The sequence below is a fragment of the Phalacrocorax aristotelis genome, chromosome 1 (assembly GCF_949628215.1).
Source record: "Phalacrocorax aristotelis chromosome 1, bGulAri2.1, whole genome shotgun sequence".
Classification (NCBI taxonomy): domain Eukaryota; kingdom Metazoa; phylum Chordata; class Aves; order Suliformes; family Phalacrocoracidae; genus Phalacrocorax; species Phalacrocorax aristotelis.
Genome location: NC_134276.1, coordinates 17,338,160 through 17,354,391, shown reverse-complemented (window position 1 = coordinate 17,354,391; position 16,232 = coordinate 17,338,160). Strand labels below are relative to the sequence as shown.

The window sequence follows — 16,232 nt, the reverse complement described above, 5'->3', positions numbered from 1 at the left end:
CAAAAATCAATACAAGATGATACACAGTTCACCCACTCATAAGGTATTTTTATCTCAAGAGCTGCCTATAGGTGTGCAAACAGAGTAATGAGAAATGAATGACCTCATCTGTGCAGATCTGTGCCTTATATTTTGGCCTAACTCTCAGCCTGACTCAACAAACACAGTATGACAGACTGGGTACACACTGGATAGGAACAAGCTTAGCAGGACAATTCCTGGGGGTTCTGGTAGAGACGTTTACCATGAGCCAGTCATGCGCCCTAATGGCAAAGAAAGCCAACAGCTTCTTGGGCTGCATCGCCAGCAGGTCAATGTAGGTGATCCTTCCCCTCTGCTTAGCTCTGGTGAGGCACATCTGGACTGCTGTGTCCAGTGCTGGGCTGCCCAGTACAAGAGAGATGTGGACATACTGGAGATTCCAGAGAAAGGCCACAAAGGGGACTGAAGGCTTGAAGCATTAGTTGTATGAGAATAAGGTGAGAGAGCTGGGACTGTTCAGCCTGCAGAAAAAAGGCTCAGGCAGATCTTAGTAATACATATAAATACCCCATGGGATAGAGTAGGGAAGAGGCTATCTGGCTCTTCCTAGAGGTGCACAACAGTAGGACAAAAGGCAAAGGACACAGGTTGCAACACAAGAAATTCCAGCTAGATATAAGGAATTTTTTTTTAACATGAAGTAGTCAAGTACTGAAACGGGGATAAAGGGGTTGCGGGATCTCCATCCTTGAAAGTGTTTGAAATTTGTCTGGAATGAGTAATCTGATCTAATCTTGCCCCCTTGAGCAGCGGGAGCATCCAGATGACCTTCAGAGGTCACTTCCAACCCCAATTATTCTGTTATTCTGTTTGTAGAATACAGCTATTCGTGTCAGTACTGCACAGTCTGAATTTCAAAATCTCAAAACCGGGTCCAAAATCTGCCTGAAAACAAATCTCAGAGCTCTCAGATTCCAGCCTTTTCTCTGGTACCTTATTTGCTCTGCAGTGTTTAACATGTGCTAACAATGAGAATTCTGGCCGAAAAAGAAAGAGGGGACCATAACTGTTAACTTCCTACTTCAGCATTTCATGCTTTTGAAAGATTCCTTACATAATCTAAAATGTCCTTTTCGAACAGATTAACAGCAAAAAGAAAAACAATGAAAGGCCAAAAGCAAAGGGCTAAAGTATTTACAGTTAACAGAACTATGCATCACTATCTAAATGATTCTTATATTACACTTTTCAGCTTAATTGTAAAATCCATTTGGAGCATTGACTTCATTGTATATCTGAACACATTTCTGAGCACTGAACAAACTACAAGTAATAGCTGTGAGATCAGCTATGGCTGAGCAAATAACAGTCTGCTTCTCTAGTAGCAAGTGTTATTAGTGTCTGAAGAAGTAAAAAGAACAAATACAATGGTTGAACAAAAAACACGTATTCACTGAAATCTTCAAGATTATTTTTTGTGCTATTCTTTAAATCTGACCACAGTTTCATCATTTTATTACACTTCACTCTTGCTTGGAAGTTAGCAAACAAAGAAATAACAAAAGAAATCTATGGCACGTACTTACTGAAGGCAAATTATTCCAACTGACTAAATGCAAGTAAAATGTAGAAGAGGGTGATATGACATTTCCTTAAATGTGTGTGTTTTGCTATATATTTTTAGTCCTCTTTCCTAGGGAAATCATATTTGTGCTACTGAGCTGTCCGTGGTCTGTTTATCAATTTTCCACTAAATATTTTTTAACACGTTCAGCAATTTCAGCTACACTGAAAGGAAGACAATGCCTCTAAGACATCATCTAAGACATGTAAGACATTAAGTCATAGAAGTCTTATTAACACTGGCTCTGCGTGAAGAACAGAAACCCATATGTTTTTGCCACCAAAGGGTTAAGAAGTACCCAGACACTACACCTCCTGCCTGACAGCACATGGGCAGTACCTGGTCAGTCAGCTTGCACATATTTCTTGATTAGCCATAGTATGTGTTGTTTCTTGCTTGCTCAGTACATTTTGGGGAAGCAGATTTTTATGGTGCTGGTGGCAGTGGTGGTCTAAGACAAAAACAAAGCCCACAAAAACCAAGGGGCTATCAGTCCTCACTCCTTGCTGTTTTAGTAATTCTAAACACTGTTTAGTCCTGCTATATGTAGCTTCTGGATTGCTTCAGATTGTACTGATACAAATTAAGCAATGGATAAATACTAGTGAGAAAAAATAATATGAGAAGAAAAAGAATTTTGTTAAACTAGGAAGCCTGACTTGGGTGTTCATAACGTCAGCTTAAATAGGTATCTGGTATTAACTTTGTTTGGGCTTTCTCAGCAATAAATAAAACCACATTTCTTTTATAGGGTTATTTATTTTGAAACATGAGTTCTGTGTTTCAAACATAAATTCAGTAGATATATAATAAGATTAAAGTAAACATTGTCTAATTTTGGTAGATACTCTCTTTATCCTTAGGCTTCTGATTTTAGGTGAATAAGCCAGAAATGCAAACAGATACACTATTTTAGAATGCACGAAGAAAAAGAAAATGAAAAGAATGAGTAGGAAAAGAAGGAAAATTCTTAATGAAAAATGAGAGAAGCACATGGGCCTGATTCTTGCTGTGCCATAAGCAGTAAATTACTACTTTGGCCTGGACTGTTCAGATGCTGTACTGCTTGCAGCCAGTATTAGCGGATTAGATGGTAGGAAATGGAAATCACAACATTGCAATCTGTTTCGAGTGTTCATTGCATCTTAAGAAGAAAGTTCTTTGTATTAAATTCAGGGGAGCACTTTAGAAACGCAACTTGGAAAGAAGAGACGCACAAGCTGAGACTTTTCTGTATCTCTCACCAACTTTCATCCTTTGATTCAAACAGAATATTTCTGTGCTTTTAAAAGACCACCTGCTGAAAGTGTCGTTCACAGGAAAAAGGGTTGTTGATAGACAAGGACATAACGGTCCTTGACAGAAGACTATAAATCACTAGAAATGCATTCTGCTATATAAGCTATATCTGTTATATAAAACTGTGGAGATGTAATTTTATCTTTCTGTGTCTTTGTTTCTGTTCCTTTTTTCTATCTTGCCCTGGTAAGCTGGAAAGGTAATGGTAAAAACGATCTCTAATTATGTGCATGCAGGAAAATGAGTCTTTGTCTCTGTTCCTAGTCATTTATGCAATACAAATAAAGACTTTCATAGTTTATTTTTTTAATTAAAAACATGTGGCATATTTTTATTATGGTTGTGTATGAACAGATGAAACAAAGGGGAGACACTTAATCAGATTTAGTGAGATCACTTACGAGGTTTTAGAAAACATTCTGTTAAGCATAAAGGGTCCCCCATAACTGTTAAGAGTAGATGTGCTTTCTCCAAAATGGAAACACACTTTCTGGAATTTCTGGGGAAAGCTGACATGAAATAGATCATAAAATCATCAAATCATAGAGTGGTTTGAGCTGGAAGGGACCTTAAAGATCATTCAGTTCCAACCCCGCTGCCATGGGCAGGGATTCCTTCCATCTTCATTTTACTCCTTTTGCTGCTCATGTGCAGCACTGAAACACACAGTTTTGGGGCTATTTCTGGGAGTGAGCAGCAGCAGTCATGCCAAGCATTGCATCTCCTTGTGTCAAGGACTGCAGAGCTGCCCAGAACACCAGCACTGCCAAGGCTGCCCTGAGAGGCCACAGTGAGGGTCCATGCTCAGAGCCTCACCACCCCTAGCCATACACCAGGTCTATACTGTTAAACTGTGTCAGGACCTCCTTGCCCTCCCCAAAGGCAAATCATGTACAACACTAAAGTGGACAAGTAAAGAAAACACTTAAGGCAAAAGTCTTGATGTTTGTTATCTGCCTTTCAGAGCCTGGGATTGCAGGATGATAAGGTCTGCCAGGAGGAGTTTCACTCACAGGTTACAAAAAGGTTTTCCTTGTTATGGCTGTTGAATGATATTAAGGAGGTAGGGTGTTCTTTCACCATGCTGAGAATAGTCTTAAAAAAGGAGCTAAAATTATCTCAGTATGCTTAAGTTACAGCAGGTTCTCGAGAGTAGGTGGAGATCTACTGACTCAGATAGGCTGAAGACACTGTCTCTCTTACCGATGAATTGAAGCAACAGTTCTGAAACCCTGCAGAAACTGACGTCTTGCTCCAGTGTTGTGCTTGAACACGGCTTTGAATCATAGAATCATAGAATTATTTATGTTGGAAAGGACCTTTAAGATCACTTGACGCCAACTGCTAACCTAACAATGCCAAGCCCACCACTAAACCACGTCCCCAAGCAACACAGCTACACATTTTTTAAATGCCTCCAGGGATGGTGACTCAACCACCTCTCTGGGAAGCTTGTTCCAATGCCCGATAACTCTTTCAGTGAAGATATTTTTCTAATATACAATCTGAACTTCCCCTGGCGCAGCTTGAGGCCATTTCCTCTCGTCCTATCACTTGTTACTGGGGAGAAGAGACTGACCCTCGCCTCGCTACAACCTCCTTTCAGGTAGTTGTAGAGAGCGATAAGGTCTCCCCTCAGCCTCCTCTTCTCCAGGCTAAACAACCCCAAATCCCTCAGTTGCTCCTCGTAAGACCTGCTCTCCAGACCCTTCAGCAGCTTTTTTGCCCTTCTCTGGACACAATCCAGCACCTCGATGTCCTTAGTGTACGGAGGGGCCCAAAACTGAATACAGTATATTCGAGGTGCGGCACTATCACCTCCCTGCTCCTGCTGGCCACACTATTTCTGATACATGCCAGAATGCTGTTGGCCTTCTTGGCCACATGGGCACTCTGCTGGCTCATGTTCAGCTGGCTGTTGACCAGCACCCTCAGGTCCTTCTCTTGGCACAGCTATGAGAGGTAAGAGCTGAAACCTCTTCTGAGGCTAAGACAGTAGCAGGCAATCCAAGCAAACTGGATATAAACACTTGTGTGCAGGCTGAATGCATCTCCTGAATTTAATGCTGGCCCTACTCTCCCCTTCTAGAATGGAAATCTCAAAATGAAGCTCCATCTTTCTATAATTCACCCTTAAAGGGAGTACAGGTTTGGCCCTTGCCCAAAACATCAGCCTCACCACAGCAACATAAAAACCTGAAAGGAAGATCATATGAAGAAAAATGCGCATCCTGGGCTGTGCACAGGAGAAGTCTGGATTTCAGATACATCACTGGATTCCAGGAGAGAAATTTTACCTGAAGACAAGCCTCTGGTATGGAGTGTGGAGGCAGTTTTACACACACCGAGGCACATGAAGAGGAAAAAATAAATGAGAAAAACTAATGAACTAAGAAAAATACAGGAGACAGAAGGAAATAGAAAATGGTAAGATTAAAATTGCACAAGAACTGAGGAAACAGCAGGATGCTGATTTTATGAGCTGGGCAGCTGGGAGTGGGCAGCGAGCAGAAGACACCAGGTCAGGAAGTGGGCAACAGGTATGGGCATGGGAGCAGCACATGAGCTCACTTCTTGAACACAGACAGTGAAAAAGTCTCCAGCCTTCACTGCTTGAGGTCCACAGTCATGAGGAGTGTGAATGTGTGTGTGTATATATATATACACACACATATATATGGGCAGTCACACTTGAGAAGAAATCCACAAGCCAGTTTCTCTCCCTTCATTAGAATAGATTTAAGGGCAAAGCACTTGGAGTTACGGTCTCATTACTGAGATTTAATTACTTTTCCTAAATGTTCTGCAGAACATTTACTTGTACATTGCAAAGTATTACAGTATAGCCACAACTTAGGCTCTCAATTACAGGAGAACTAGGCAGGAAAGAAGTTGAGTTAATTAGAGTCACTGAAGCTTAATCAATTCCTCTGTGTATGCAGGGAAGAGCACGCCAACTTTTAGTCCATTTGTGAAGCCATCTTACCTGTCTGCTACAGGTTATTAAAGCCTTCATGCAAAGGGAAAAGTCAACGGCTGATATTTTAAAATGCCTGTTATTTTGCATTTTCTACATTGGGCTAGACTCCTTTTGCTTCAATCCCTTTGTTGGCAGACTAAATGTTTTCATGTCCAAGACTGTTTCTGACTGCCCATCCTTAAGCAGCCCTTGATCTCTGAAGGCAAGTGCTTTCTTTCTGGAACGCCATATCAGCACCCCAGGCCTGCTTGCAATTTAGCCTGTCTAGGAAGACCAGGACCTTCATAATGGAGAGCAAAGCTGCAGCTCTTTCGCATACTTTGTCTAGCCTGGCTATAACGCCTTTCCTATTTGTACAGTGTCTTCCTTTGGAAGGATGGAGAGGATCTCCAGGCATGTCGGGGAAGAACAGAATTCATGTTATCTGGCAAAATTACATAAATATTCTGAAACATATGAATTCAATTTAATAAGGTCAAGTGTAAAAAAAATATATATATATAGGTGGTCACTACTGAGAAAAGAAAAAACCCACATGCCCAAAAAACAATTTATCTCCCTTCGTTAGCATAGATTTAAGGGGAAATGCTTTACACTTAGGTGTGAATAAATACCAGCACAAGTACAGAAGAGTTCATTTCCTGGGTATAATTCATACCACCCAAAATTAGTAGCCAGATGAATCACTTCCTAGAAGTGCTTGTACCACTGGCTAAGATAGAGGTATGTTGCAAGTTAGGTGTTAACTCCTACCCACCGCTCTCCTGATGCAGTTAATGGAAAGAGGACTCAATTAGCTTTCGAGCGTTCCCTGTAGAGGTGTCAGCCAAAGTCATCTTGTCTGGTTCAGTCTGTTGAGGTCAGGCACTGCATTTTTATGACTTACCATGCCTGCATTTAGTACCTATTTTATGCATGCAAAATCCAGACATGTATGAAATCAGAGGAGGTCAAAACCTAATCATATTAAAATCAATATCCAATTCAGTTCTGCATGATCTGAACAAAGAGCACAGTTTATGTTCCTAAAAAGGAACTGACTGTGCAGGTGCCAATCTGGAATTAAAATGAGTAGCAGCTCCTGGAAGCAAATCAAATGTACATGTGAGATCCAAATGCATACTGTATGACTTCATTTTGTTTTGAAACTAAGTGGATACTCAGTAGATACACCTACACAGGATGGTGGGTGTACTTCAAGACTCATGGTAATATAGCATACTTTTTCTAAGTCACATTTGCACACTGTGTAAAAAAAATCAGGTACATACACATGTGCACATACACAGAGCTGAGAGAGAAATTATTTTTCTAAGTGTACTTTAAAAGACCCTCAAATGGACGTTCTGTTTTACCTGAACATAGGCTGAACTGGGGAAGGATTTAATTATAAGCTACAAGAAGCATGTGTTAAAAGACAATGGCATTCAGAATCACAAAAAATGGCCAAATGAGTATCTTCAGCAATATGGCATCATCTATTCTTCTCTTGGCAACAATCATAGAAAAAGTCCTTGTTAAATCAGCCATACTATTAATTCTCAGATTCCCTCTTTATCTTCTGCCAGTGAAAGCAAAACTGACGTGTATATATTTCTATAAGTACTATTTTATGCATTTCTGTATCTCAAACGACATTTCATATTTCTGTGACTTCAGTAGCAAATGCATCATGAGCGCTTTTGCAACAAAACCTTTAAAATTCTCTAACGCCCTAGCAAAGAGAAGCAGCATGGTGGCGGAGGATCTACCACCAGCAGATGGCATTCACTCCCTGCAATTGCTGCAGCAGCAGCAGGAGGTACCGAACGGTGTGCTTGCACCACATCAGCATAATATGCGGGATCATGCGAGAAGCAGATCATTAACCCTAAGTTATTTTCCCGTCATTTGACAAAATGGTCCTTTCAAAGCATTATTTTATTTTTTCCATCGTTAAAGAAGGCGCTGTTACATAAGCACTATATAGACACAGATTTGCCACATCAGAGCAGCAGGATTTTATATTCACTTTACACACTGGTATCGGTACTACCCAGTGCAAGCCAGCCTGCTTGGCCCAGTATTTTCTTTATGTAATAGCAGCTTTCCATGAATAACTGACGGAAGAACTTGACCTTCCTTCCCAGTTCAATAGTACCTTTATTCTACTGTTCTTCATGTTCATAAATAGTCTGCCAAGGTAATAAAACTATCAGCTTAAATATGTGCAATAATAATTTTAAAGCATTTTATGGCTAGAAATATATATGGTGAATAGAAAGTTAATACTGGCTTGAAATAAGCTTCTTTTTCCTCAAACAAAACTGAGTTTTACCGCCATGAAGGTACTGACTGAGGGTGTCTTGGTGGTTAAGGTACACCATGTTGTTCTGCCAGCCCTAAGACCTTGATGCAAGAAGTATCAGGCATGGAGGTGCTGGGATGTGCGCCCAAATGGGCAGCTGCCCTGACTGCTGGCACCCTTTGCCCACAGACTTGCTAAGCAGGAAAGTGGGGGCTCACTGCGCTGACCTGCTGGCTGTTACAAGAAGAACTTTATGGAGGGAAAAAAAATGGAGCAGGCAAGTTGACATACAAATATAGGCCCATGCAGAAAAACAAAAAGAGCGAGCAAGCAATCTTATTGCCATCAAGAAAATAAACGAAACGCAATGCACAATGGTATCTCATCTGGAGTTTCAGTAAAGAGCTTACAGTGACATTAAAAGCAGGTATTACCTGTTCTAAGAGATTCTGAAGCCTCTCTATTTCACAGTCTATTACAAATTTCTTTTCTTGCCTTCGGTCCAGGTCTTCTAAAAGCCGCCTGTAGCTGGCATCATTAAAATTCTCCACGCAGATGGCACTGACTTGCCAGCTATTTTGTCCCGCTTTTTCCATAATAGCTTGAAGTATTGAATAACCTAAAAGAAAAGGATACAGTACAGTAGTAACACAATCATTGCGTTTTTGAACAGACATTGTCCTTAATCACTATTATGTCTCTTAGTATTTGCTCCTGCAGGTACGGGAATAAGCAACCGTTTGTATCCCTACCTATGCTGCTAGCCACGGCCAGCGCACAGGATGCAATTAACAAAAATTACAACTGCTATGATCAGAGTCCTTGGGATGATTCGCTCAGCATTATGGATAATCTTCATATGATTTATACACATGAGCTCTTCTAGACAAGTATTCAGCTTCTCTGACTGGTTTGATACAGGTTTCTCTATCCGGGCATTTCATGACACAGCAAAGTAAAAATCTGAACCTACTCATTCACCAGAAATATTTGCATACTACAAAAGCAGCATGTTAGACATTCAAATGCTTTGCTTTTTTGTTTTTTGTCAACATTTAATCCAAGCAGTTTTCAATGCTTAATAAGGATTCATTTTTTCATTTATTTATACATATATAAACATGCCAGTACAGATGTGTGGATGTGTGTATAGAAATTATATTTAAATATTTCAGAGACCCTACATAGCTTTAATCAATGCATGCAAAGTGACCAGAGGTCAGTGAATGAAGGGCACCATAGAAGCATTAATTATTACTACTGGCAGGATTATTGCTCTTTGCCATTACCCATATTTGATGCCCACTTTGTCATCTTTGAGCCATTCACAGAAGGGAAAGGCAGCGTCCCCTCTGAGGTCTCCACCTGAACCCGCAGGGCAGGCTCCCTGCCTACAGTCTCAGCATGCCCTGGCCCACCAGCCCTTCACCTTCTTCCTCTCCTAATTTTTTCTCACAGGGGATGTGCAGTCCAGTGGCAGGAGAGGAGGGTGTGACATATCTTAGGACAGCTTGCCAGTCTAGCCTTGACTTGTCCAACCGACTCCTGAAGTAGGAAGCATGTACTGTTCCATCTTTTACCTAGAGTAAATGGTGACTTTGTTTAAAGCAATGAAGACTGCACACGTGGCTTTTTACTTGTTATCTGGCTGAATCTTCCCTACGAGATTCAAATGAAAGGTTTCACCTCTTGAAAACTATCCTTACTGATGTGGCTACACAGTGGTGTTTCCTTTCTCTCCTTTCTCTCTTCAACAAGGTCCCATGCCTGAGTGCAGTGACCCCCAGCTGTCATTTTAATGCACTTGAAAATGCCACTGCATGACAGATTCCCTGTAAAAAGCACTATCAGACATTCCCTCAGATTGCAAGAGGAATATTTGTAAGCTACATTTCAGAAAGAGTGCTTTTGAGTGTGCTGTTGCTAACTAATTATTATCAGAAGATCTACAAAACCACCAAAACCTGAGATTGCCTCCAGTAAAATAAAAGTAGACAACAGTTCTATCAGAATATGAAGATTTTAGGACAGATGAGAAACAAATTCTCTTGCAAATCTAGGAGTAGCTGTTTTTCTACTGGCCTCTATGACATTTGCAGTCCTTGAAATATTAACTTAAAATCTGTATCTTCTTATCATTGTGACACTATGTACCCACACTCCAAAATGAATGTTTATTAGTTTTTTTCTCAAATTCAGAAGATACATAGAAGATAAAAATACAAACATTTATAATGAATATGTAAAATGCATAACATTTCATTATATAAATGAGACATTTATTTTATGAAACAGTATTTTATCTTAGGAAATGAATTAAAATACTTGATGTATCGAGTATTAAAACATTTCTGTACTCAGCATATATTTTTAACCTGATGACTGTTATTTTTTCGAAGAGCCACACAGCTTTCCTGTTAATTGCTGCATAATTATTCTGCTTTTCCTGTTGCTATATTCAATCTCCTTTTTGCCTGTAATTATCTCTGCAAATCATGATGAGATTCTTTCCCAAACATTGTATTTCTTGCTTCATTTCCTATTCATTTCCATATATAGACATACATTAAAACTACTCTAGTGTTACAGGGGTTCCTGCTTCATTTACACTGGAACTCTGACTTGCTCTTTGCTACAAAGGCAGTCAACATTTACTTAATTCAGCTTCCTGACACAAATTAACATTTTCTTTGTTTCAGAATGAATGGCAATTGACACCCCCTCATCCTTTTCTTATTTCACTTGGACAACTTTACTAAGTTGTGTTTTGAACAAACTGGGAATTTATCCCAGCATAAAGCATGACAAATATCAGAGAAACACATAGCGAAGCTTTTCTTCTACCTTGGATCAAGGTTTGACTTGCCACATTTCATTAGCAAGTGCCTTCATTTAGGCATTTGAAGCTTCTGTAGCTTCTTGTCAGTAGCTGGCGCTCAGATGTGGGTTTTCATGTTAGCATGTCTTTCACATACAGCATAATACAGCTAAATGGTAGCAACTGGATATGGTGCAACGCCGTCATTCGAAGAGTTCAGAATCTCTGTGCAAGTAATCAGTGGCATAGTCATCTATTCACTGTGCAGGAACAATTTTTAATGTAGCAGACGGACAAGGGTGGAGCTTATGCATAATGAATAAAGGCATTCACAGGCTCAGTTGGCATAAAAATTAGACATGCTGAGGAGAATGCCTATTTGTCCAAAATAATTGGCTACAGCTAACGGGAAAAAAATTAGTTGTAGATAGCGCTGCAAACATTTTTTAAGGCAAAAAACCTGAAACTAACCTGGGTTAATTCTCAGAAACCAAGTCCAGCATCTCTATTTAGACAAGATTCTTAAAACTTCAGAAAGACATTTGCCTGAGTAAAGACAGGAGACCTGGATCTTACAGCTGTGGTCTAAAAGGTATTTATTTTCTGGTTATCTGCTGTTTATCCTCAGTTATGCTACAGACAGATGAATGATTCATTTTTTGGAATACATTCTGTCCCATGTATTGCAAAATATTATTTGTTGCATGAAAGCAAACTAAAAAAAACCAGGATAACTCATATCAGCTGAGCTACACAATCAATGTTTTTCAAAACAACATTATTTTAAAAAATGTTTAGGACCATGCCAATAAATAAAAGTAAGGTAAGTTCTCACAAATCTATATAATAACCTTTCCGTGCCAACTGATTCAACCTTCCTGGAGGTTTTTTTGATTGTTGTGTGTGGTTTGGGTTTTGTTTTGTTTTGTTTTGTTTTTAAATTAGCAGATCTATGAACAAGACAAAACATGAATGTATGCCTGGAAACACAGATCAAGTCCTTCCTGAATGCAAGGATGCTATATGCAAGAATGGTTTCTTTTTTGTCTTCATAGGACTATGATTCTGGGGAATTTTCCTCAAACAACCTGGGATGAGTAGTCTGCCAACTGCTTTTTGTAAGTCATTGCTCAATGTAGATACTATTGACAACTGCTTAAGGACCAGTAATACCAATCCCACCTCAACATGCTGGAACCAAACCAGAGAGAAGTAGTCTGCAAAGATTTTATTTTCTTGATCCCTTCCCTCCTTGCTTTTCTGTTCTCTAGTCAGGTGGAATTCCGATGTTCTAACATACTATTTTTTTCCAAAAGGACACCACAGAGTCATCATGTTGGGGAAAAAAAAAGAAACCAAAACATGAAAATGAAAAGTTACTCTATACTTTTCCCATAAAATCAGAGCTGGAGATGCCTACCACAGAAAATCTACGTATTGGGGATAATACTACAGCTAAGTACCTTACAAACAAAATCTGAATTTTTTTTATCCCTGCTTCCCTTATTCCACACTCCATAGGCATATTTGCACTGCAAAATGCATCAGCCACTGAAAAACAATGTCAGATGTGCACCTGGCCTTATGTCTGTTTAGAGAGAGATTAGTATTTTTTCAGAGAGACTTAGATATCTTCTGGAGGCCAAAGGGTGTAAAGCACTTAAGCAATTTTGGTATTGAAGAACACATTGTAAGTGTACAATCTGGGGAGTCCAGGATGCCTCCTAGTCACAGCAACATTGCTGTAACTGGAGCCTATACATAACCATCCTCCACCCAAGTAGCTGAAATCATGAGTGATTTTTTTTATTTTAAAGGTTCAGTGGCCTTTCAGGTTTTTTTATTTGTCTTCTGCCATACCAGCTAGGCTTTCCCCTATCCAATTTTGTTTCAGCAGTCAATGACTTAATTTCATTTGTCTCCATTTAAATGAAAAGTAAAATTTGATATGTAAATCTCTTTAGTGTGTTCAGAATAAACTAAAGACATCAGAAGAGCACTTTCTTGACTTATTTTTCTCCTGGAATCCACACGGTTAGCTTGTTTCATTTTCTTTCTTTTTTTTTTTTTTTCTTTTTCTTCTTGCTTGCTTGCTTTCACCAGAAATATTTCAGTGATCAATTACAGCATTATAATTAAATTTCAATAACTTTCATCTTCCAGCAGCCTATTAATTCTGGGAAACATTTCCCCTGCCCCTCTAAATGCATGCAATCATTCCTGATGGTGTTTGCAGGAGACAGATAGCAAAGTGGCTGCTTGCTCCAAACAGCAGCACCCCCAGTAAATAATTCTTACTTTGGAACCACTGTGCAGGAAGTAACTTACTATTAATTTTCTATAATGAAGAGGATGCAGTGTTTACATATTATTACTGTACTTTACTCTGGCTACCAGACTGACAATACTGAATGACAAAAGTTAACAGGTTAATATACTTGGAAACAGCATATGCATTATATTTCTGTTACAGCCCCAGGACTAGAAAACACCTCTGATGGACATGGGTCTTTTCCAAAGATGGGCATCATATACTGCACGTTACTGAAACAAATTGTTTTCTTCTCTGGTCCAATTAACTTTCAAACAGGAATTGATCCCATTCCCAAGATTAGCTATGACTCCAACAGCCACAAATACTGAAATGCTGGAGCTATTTTATGAAAGCTACTTCCATCAACTGGAATTTGTATTAGGATCAGCAGAAGAAATAAATTTGTTATAAATCCAACACACAGCAGAAGTGGAGAATAAATGATGAAATCATTTGGTATGGATAAGCCAACATATTTGACATTCAGGATTGGATTCATGTCACTTAACTCTAGCTGTCTATAACATAGTTGTCTAAGTTAATCATCCAAGCTTTCAAAGGAGAGACATATTTCCCATAAAAAAATCCTCTTTTTTTTCTAGTCTGAGTTATCTGTCTCAGAGGTGCTTTTCTCTTTCCCCAATGAATACTGAAGGAGTCTAGACATGAGGCTTAGTGAAAGTACCTACCATTTATCTAGCCAAATCTTGGCAAGATGAATCCAGACACTACAGTGATGAAAACCATACAAGAAATTTACAGTGTGAGTGATGCATGATTGTACATTCAACCAATAACTACAAACACTCAAGCATATTTTAGTTTTCCTCATTATGATTAATACCTTTTTATTAACATATGGTTTTGTTTTAAATTTTTGGTCAGTGTACAGTGTACAGCTCCCAGAACTTGAAAACAACGAGTAAGTTTTATAAGCTCTAACACGTAACTTCTGAATGAATGATAATTCATTTGAATGCCCAATTTTCTCCGCATTTGGAGTTGGAGCCAGAACATTCAACAGAAAGTACATACAACCAGTCAATTTAGATGACAGAGTGAAATCGAGAACTACAGGTGTGTTTGGAGTCTTTCTTGGGTCTAATTCACAGAAATGACACATAAATTGGAAAATAAGACAGGGAGCTCAAGAAATAATCCCATCTATTCCTCTGTATCCCTCCATCCTCGAAGGCAGATAAATTATATTTAAATCATTCTAGACAGATATCTTTCTTTGTCCTTAAAAATCTCTAAGGAGGATTCTGTAACTTCCTAGGTAATATATTCATTGCTTAATTACCCTTATCATTAGATGTTTTCTAAAGTCTAACCTAAGTCTCCCCTGGCACAATTTAAAGCCACTCATTCTTGTCCTATCTCTGTAGACCTGGAGAAGAGTTTGTTTCCTCCTTCTTTAAAGCAACCCTTTACATAATTGAAGACTGCTGTTTCATTTATTTTCTGCCTGCCCTTCCCTTGCTGCAACATGATTCTTTCAGGTTTTCCATGTGGAACGTGTTTTAGTCTAGATTCTGACAATTTTCCTTGCTTTCCTCTGGATATATTGCAATTGATCCAAGTTTTTCCTGAAATGCATTGGTGAAAATGTGTTCCAAAGTACACACAGTCCTTTCAATTTTTTATCATCTGCAAATTTAACACATGTATTCTATGTTCCTTCATCCAAGTCATTAACAAAGATACTGGGAAAAACTGCAACCAGAATGGATCTCTCCATGGATACCTCTTGGATATGTATACCTCCTTATTCGACAGTGAACCTCATATACTTCTTTCTGAGTTCAAGTGTGTGACCAGAGTTTTACATATCTTCTAAGAAATTAATCAAGATGAAATTTCTTTAGCTCATTTAGCAAAACTGCATGCAAACTGTGTAAAAAATCCTACCAGAATGAGACATCTATTTTTCCCCAATGACTACAAACCCCATTACTTTGTACTAGAAGGAAACTTCCTTTATGTCACATGATTTGCCCCCGAAAAATCAATGTTTGTGTTTACTTAGCTTTCCAAAATCTATGTACTTTCAAATATATCTGTTCTGCTGTAGGTTGTGAATTAAGTCACCTATACTATCAATGACCAGGATAATCTTCAGGGAATCATAGAATAGTTTGGATTGGAAGGGTCCTTTAAAGATCATCTAGTCCAAGGCCCCTGCAGTGAGCAGGGACTTCTTCAGCTAGATCAGGTTGCTCAGAGCCTCATCCAACCTGACCTTGAAGGTCTTCAGGGATGGGGTATCTACGACTTCTCTGGGCAACCTGTGCCAGTGTTCACCACCCTCATCATAAAAAATTTCTTCCTTATATCTAGTCTAAATCTACCCTTGTCCTATCACAACAGGCCTTACTAAAAAGTCTGTCCCCAATTTTATTACAGATGGTTCTGAAACAAAACTAAGGAAATAAAGGATCCAGTTTAGCCATCTCCTCTGTTGCTATTTTGCTTCAAAGATTTCCGAATATTTGATGATAAAGAAAATTACCTTTAAGATCTAGTTTACGTTTTTCACCTCCCTGAGGTCTATGATCTTCAATATTTTTTTTGTGTTGTGAGACACTTCCAAAACAAGCTGTAGCGGTGGTTTATGGTCAAGCTTTCTGTCCTTCTCTCCCATAACCCTCTAGAAACTGGTACATGTGCAACTTCATGTGCGGTACTTAATAAGCCTTCTTTCCTGAGGAGGACATAAAGCTACAAGCAAATATTGTCAATATATTTCAACCATGACCATTTTTTTTTAAAAAAAAAGTCTTAAGTGAATCAAAGGCATGTAGGTTATGTGCTTTCAGTGAGCATATGGGAGGAGGTTTGGCTTACTCCACAACAGGAATTCATGATCAAAGTTTCAGGCTATGTCAGGTCCCATTTATGCCATATCTGCTCTGCAGCAAGATTTTT

At 39.0% G+C, this 16,232-nt stretch overlaps 1 protein-coding gene across 6 annotated transcripts in view; it reads right to left on the bottom strand.

The window, feature by feature from the left end:
- The window catches only part of GRIA4 (glutamate ionotropic receptor AMPA type subunit 4), a 231,288-nt gene that overhangs the window by 91,251 nt on the left and 123,805 nt on the right, over positions 1 to 16,232 (bottom strand). For all 6 annotated transcript variants that reach the window (XM_075082009.1, XM_075082000.1, XM_075082037.1 and 3 more), the window contains exon 4: positions 8,607 to 8,791. In XM_075082009.1, the coding sequence (XP_074938110.1) occupies positions 8,607 to 8,791 (185 nt within the window). The remainder of the gene's footprint in view (positions 1 to 8,606; positions 8,792 to 16,232) is intronic.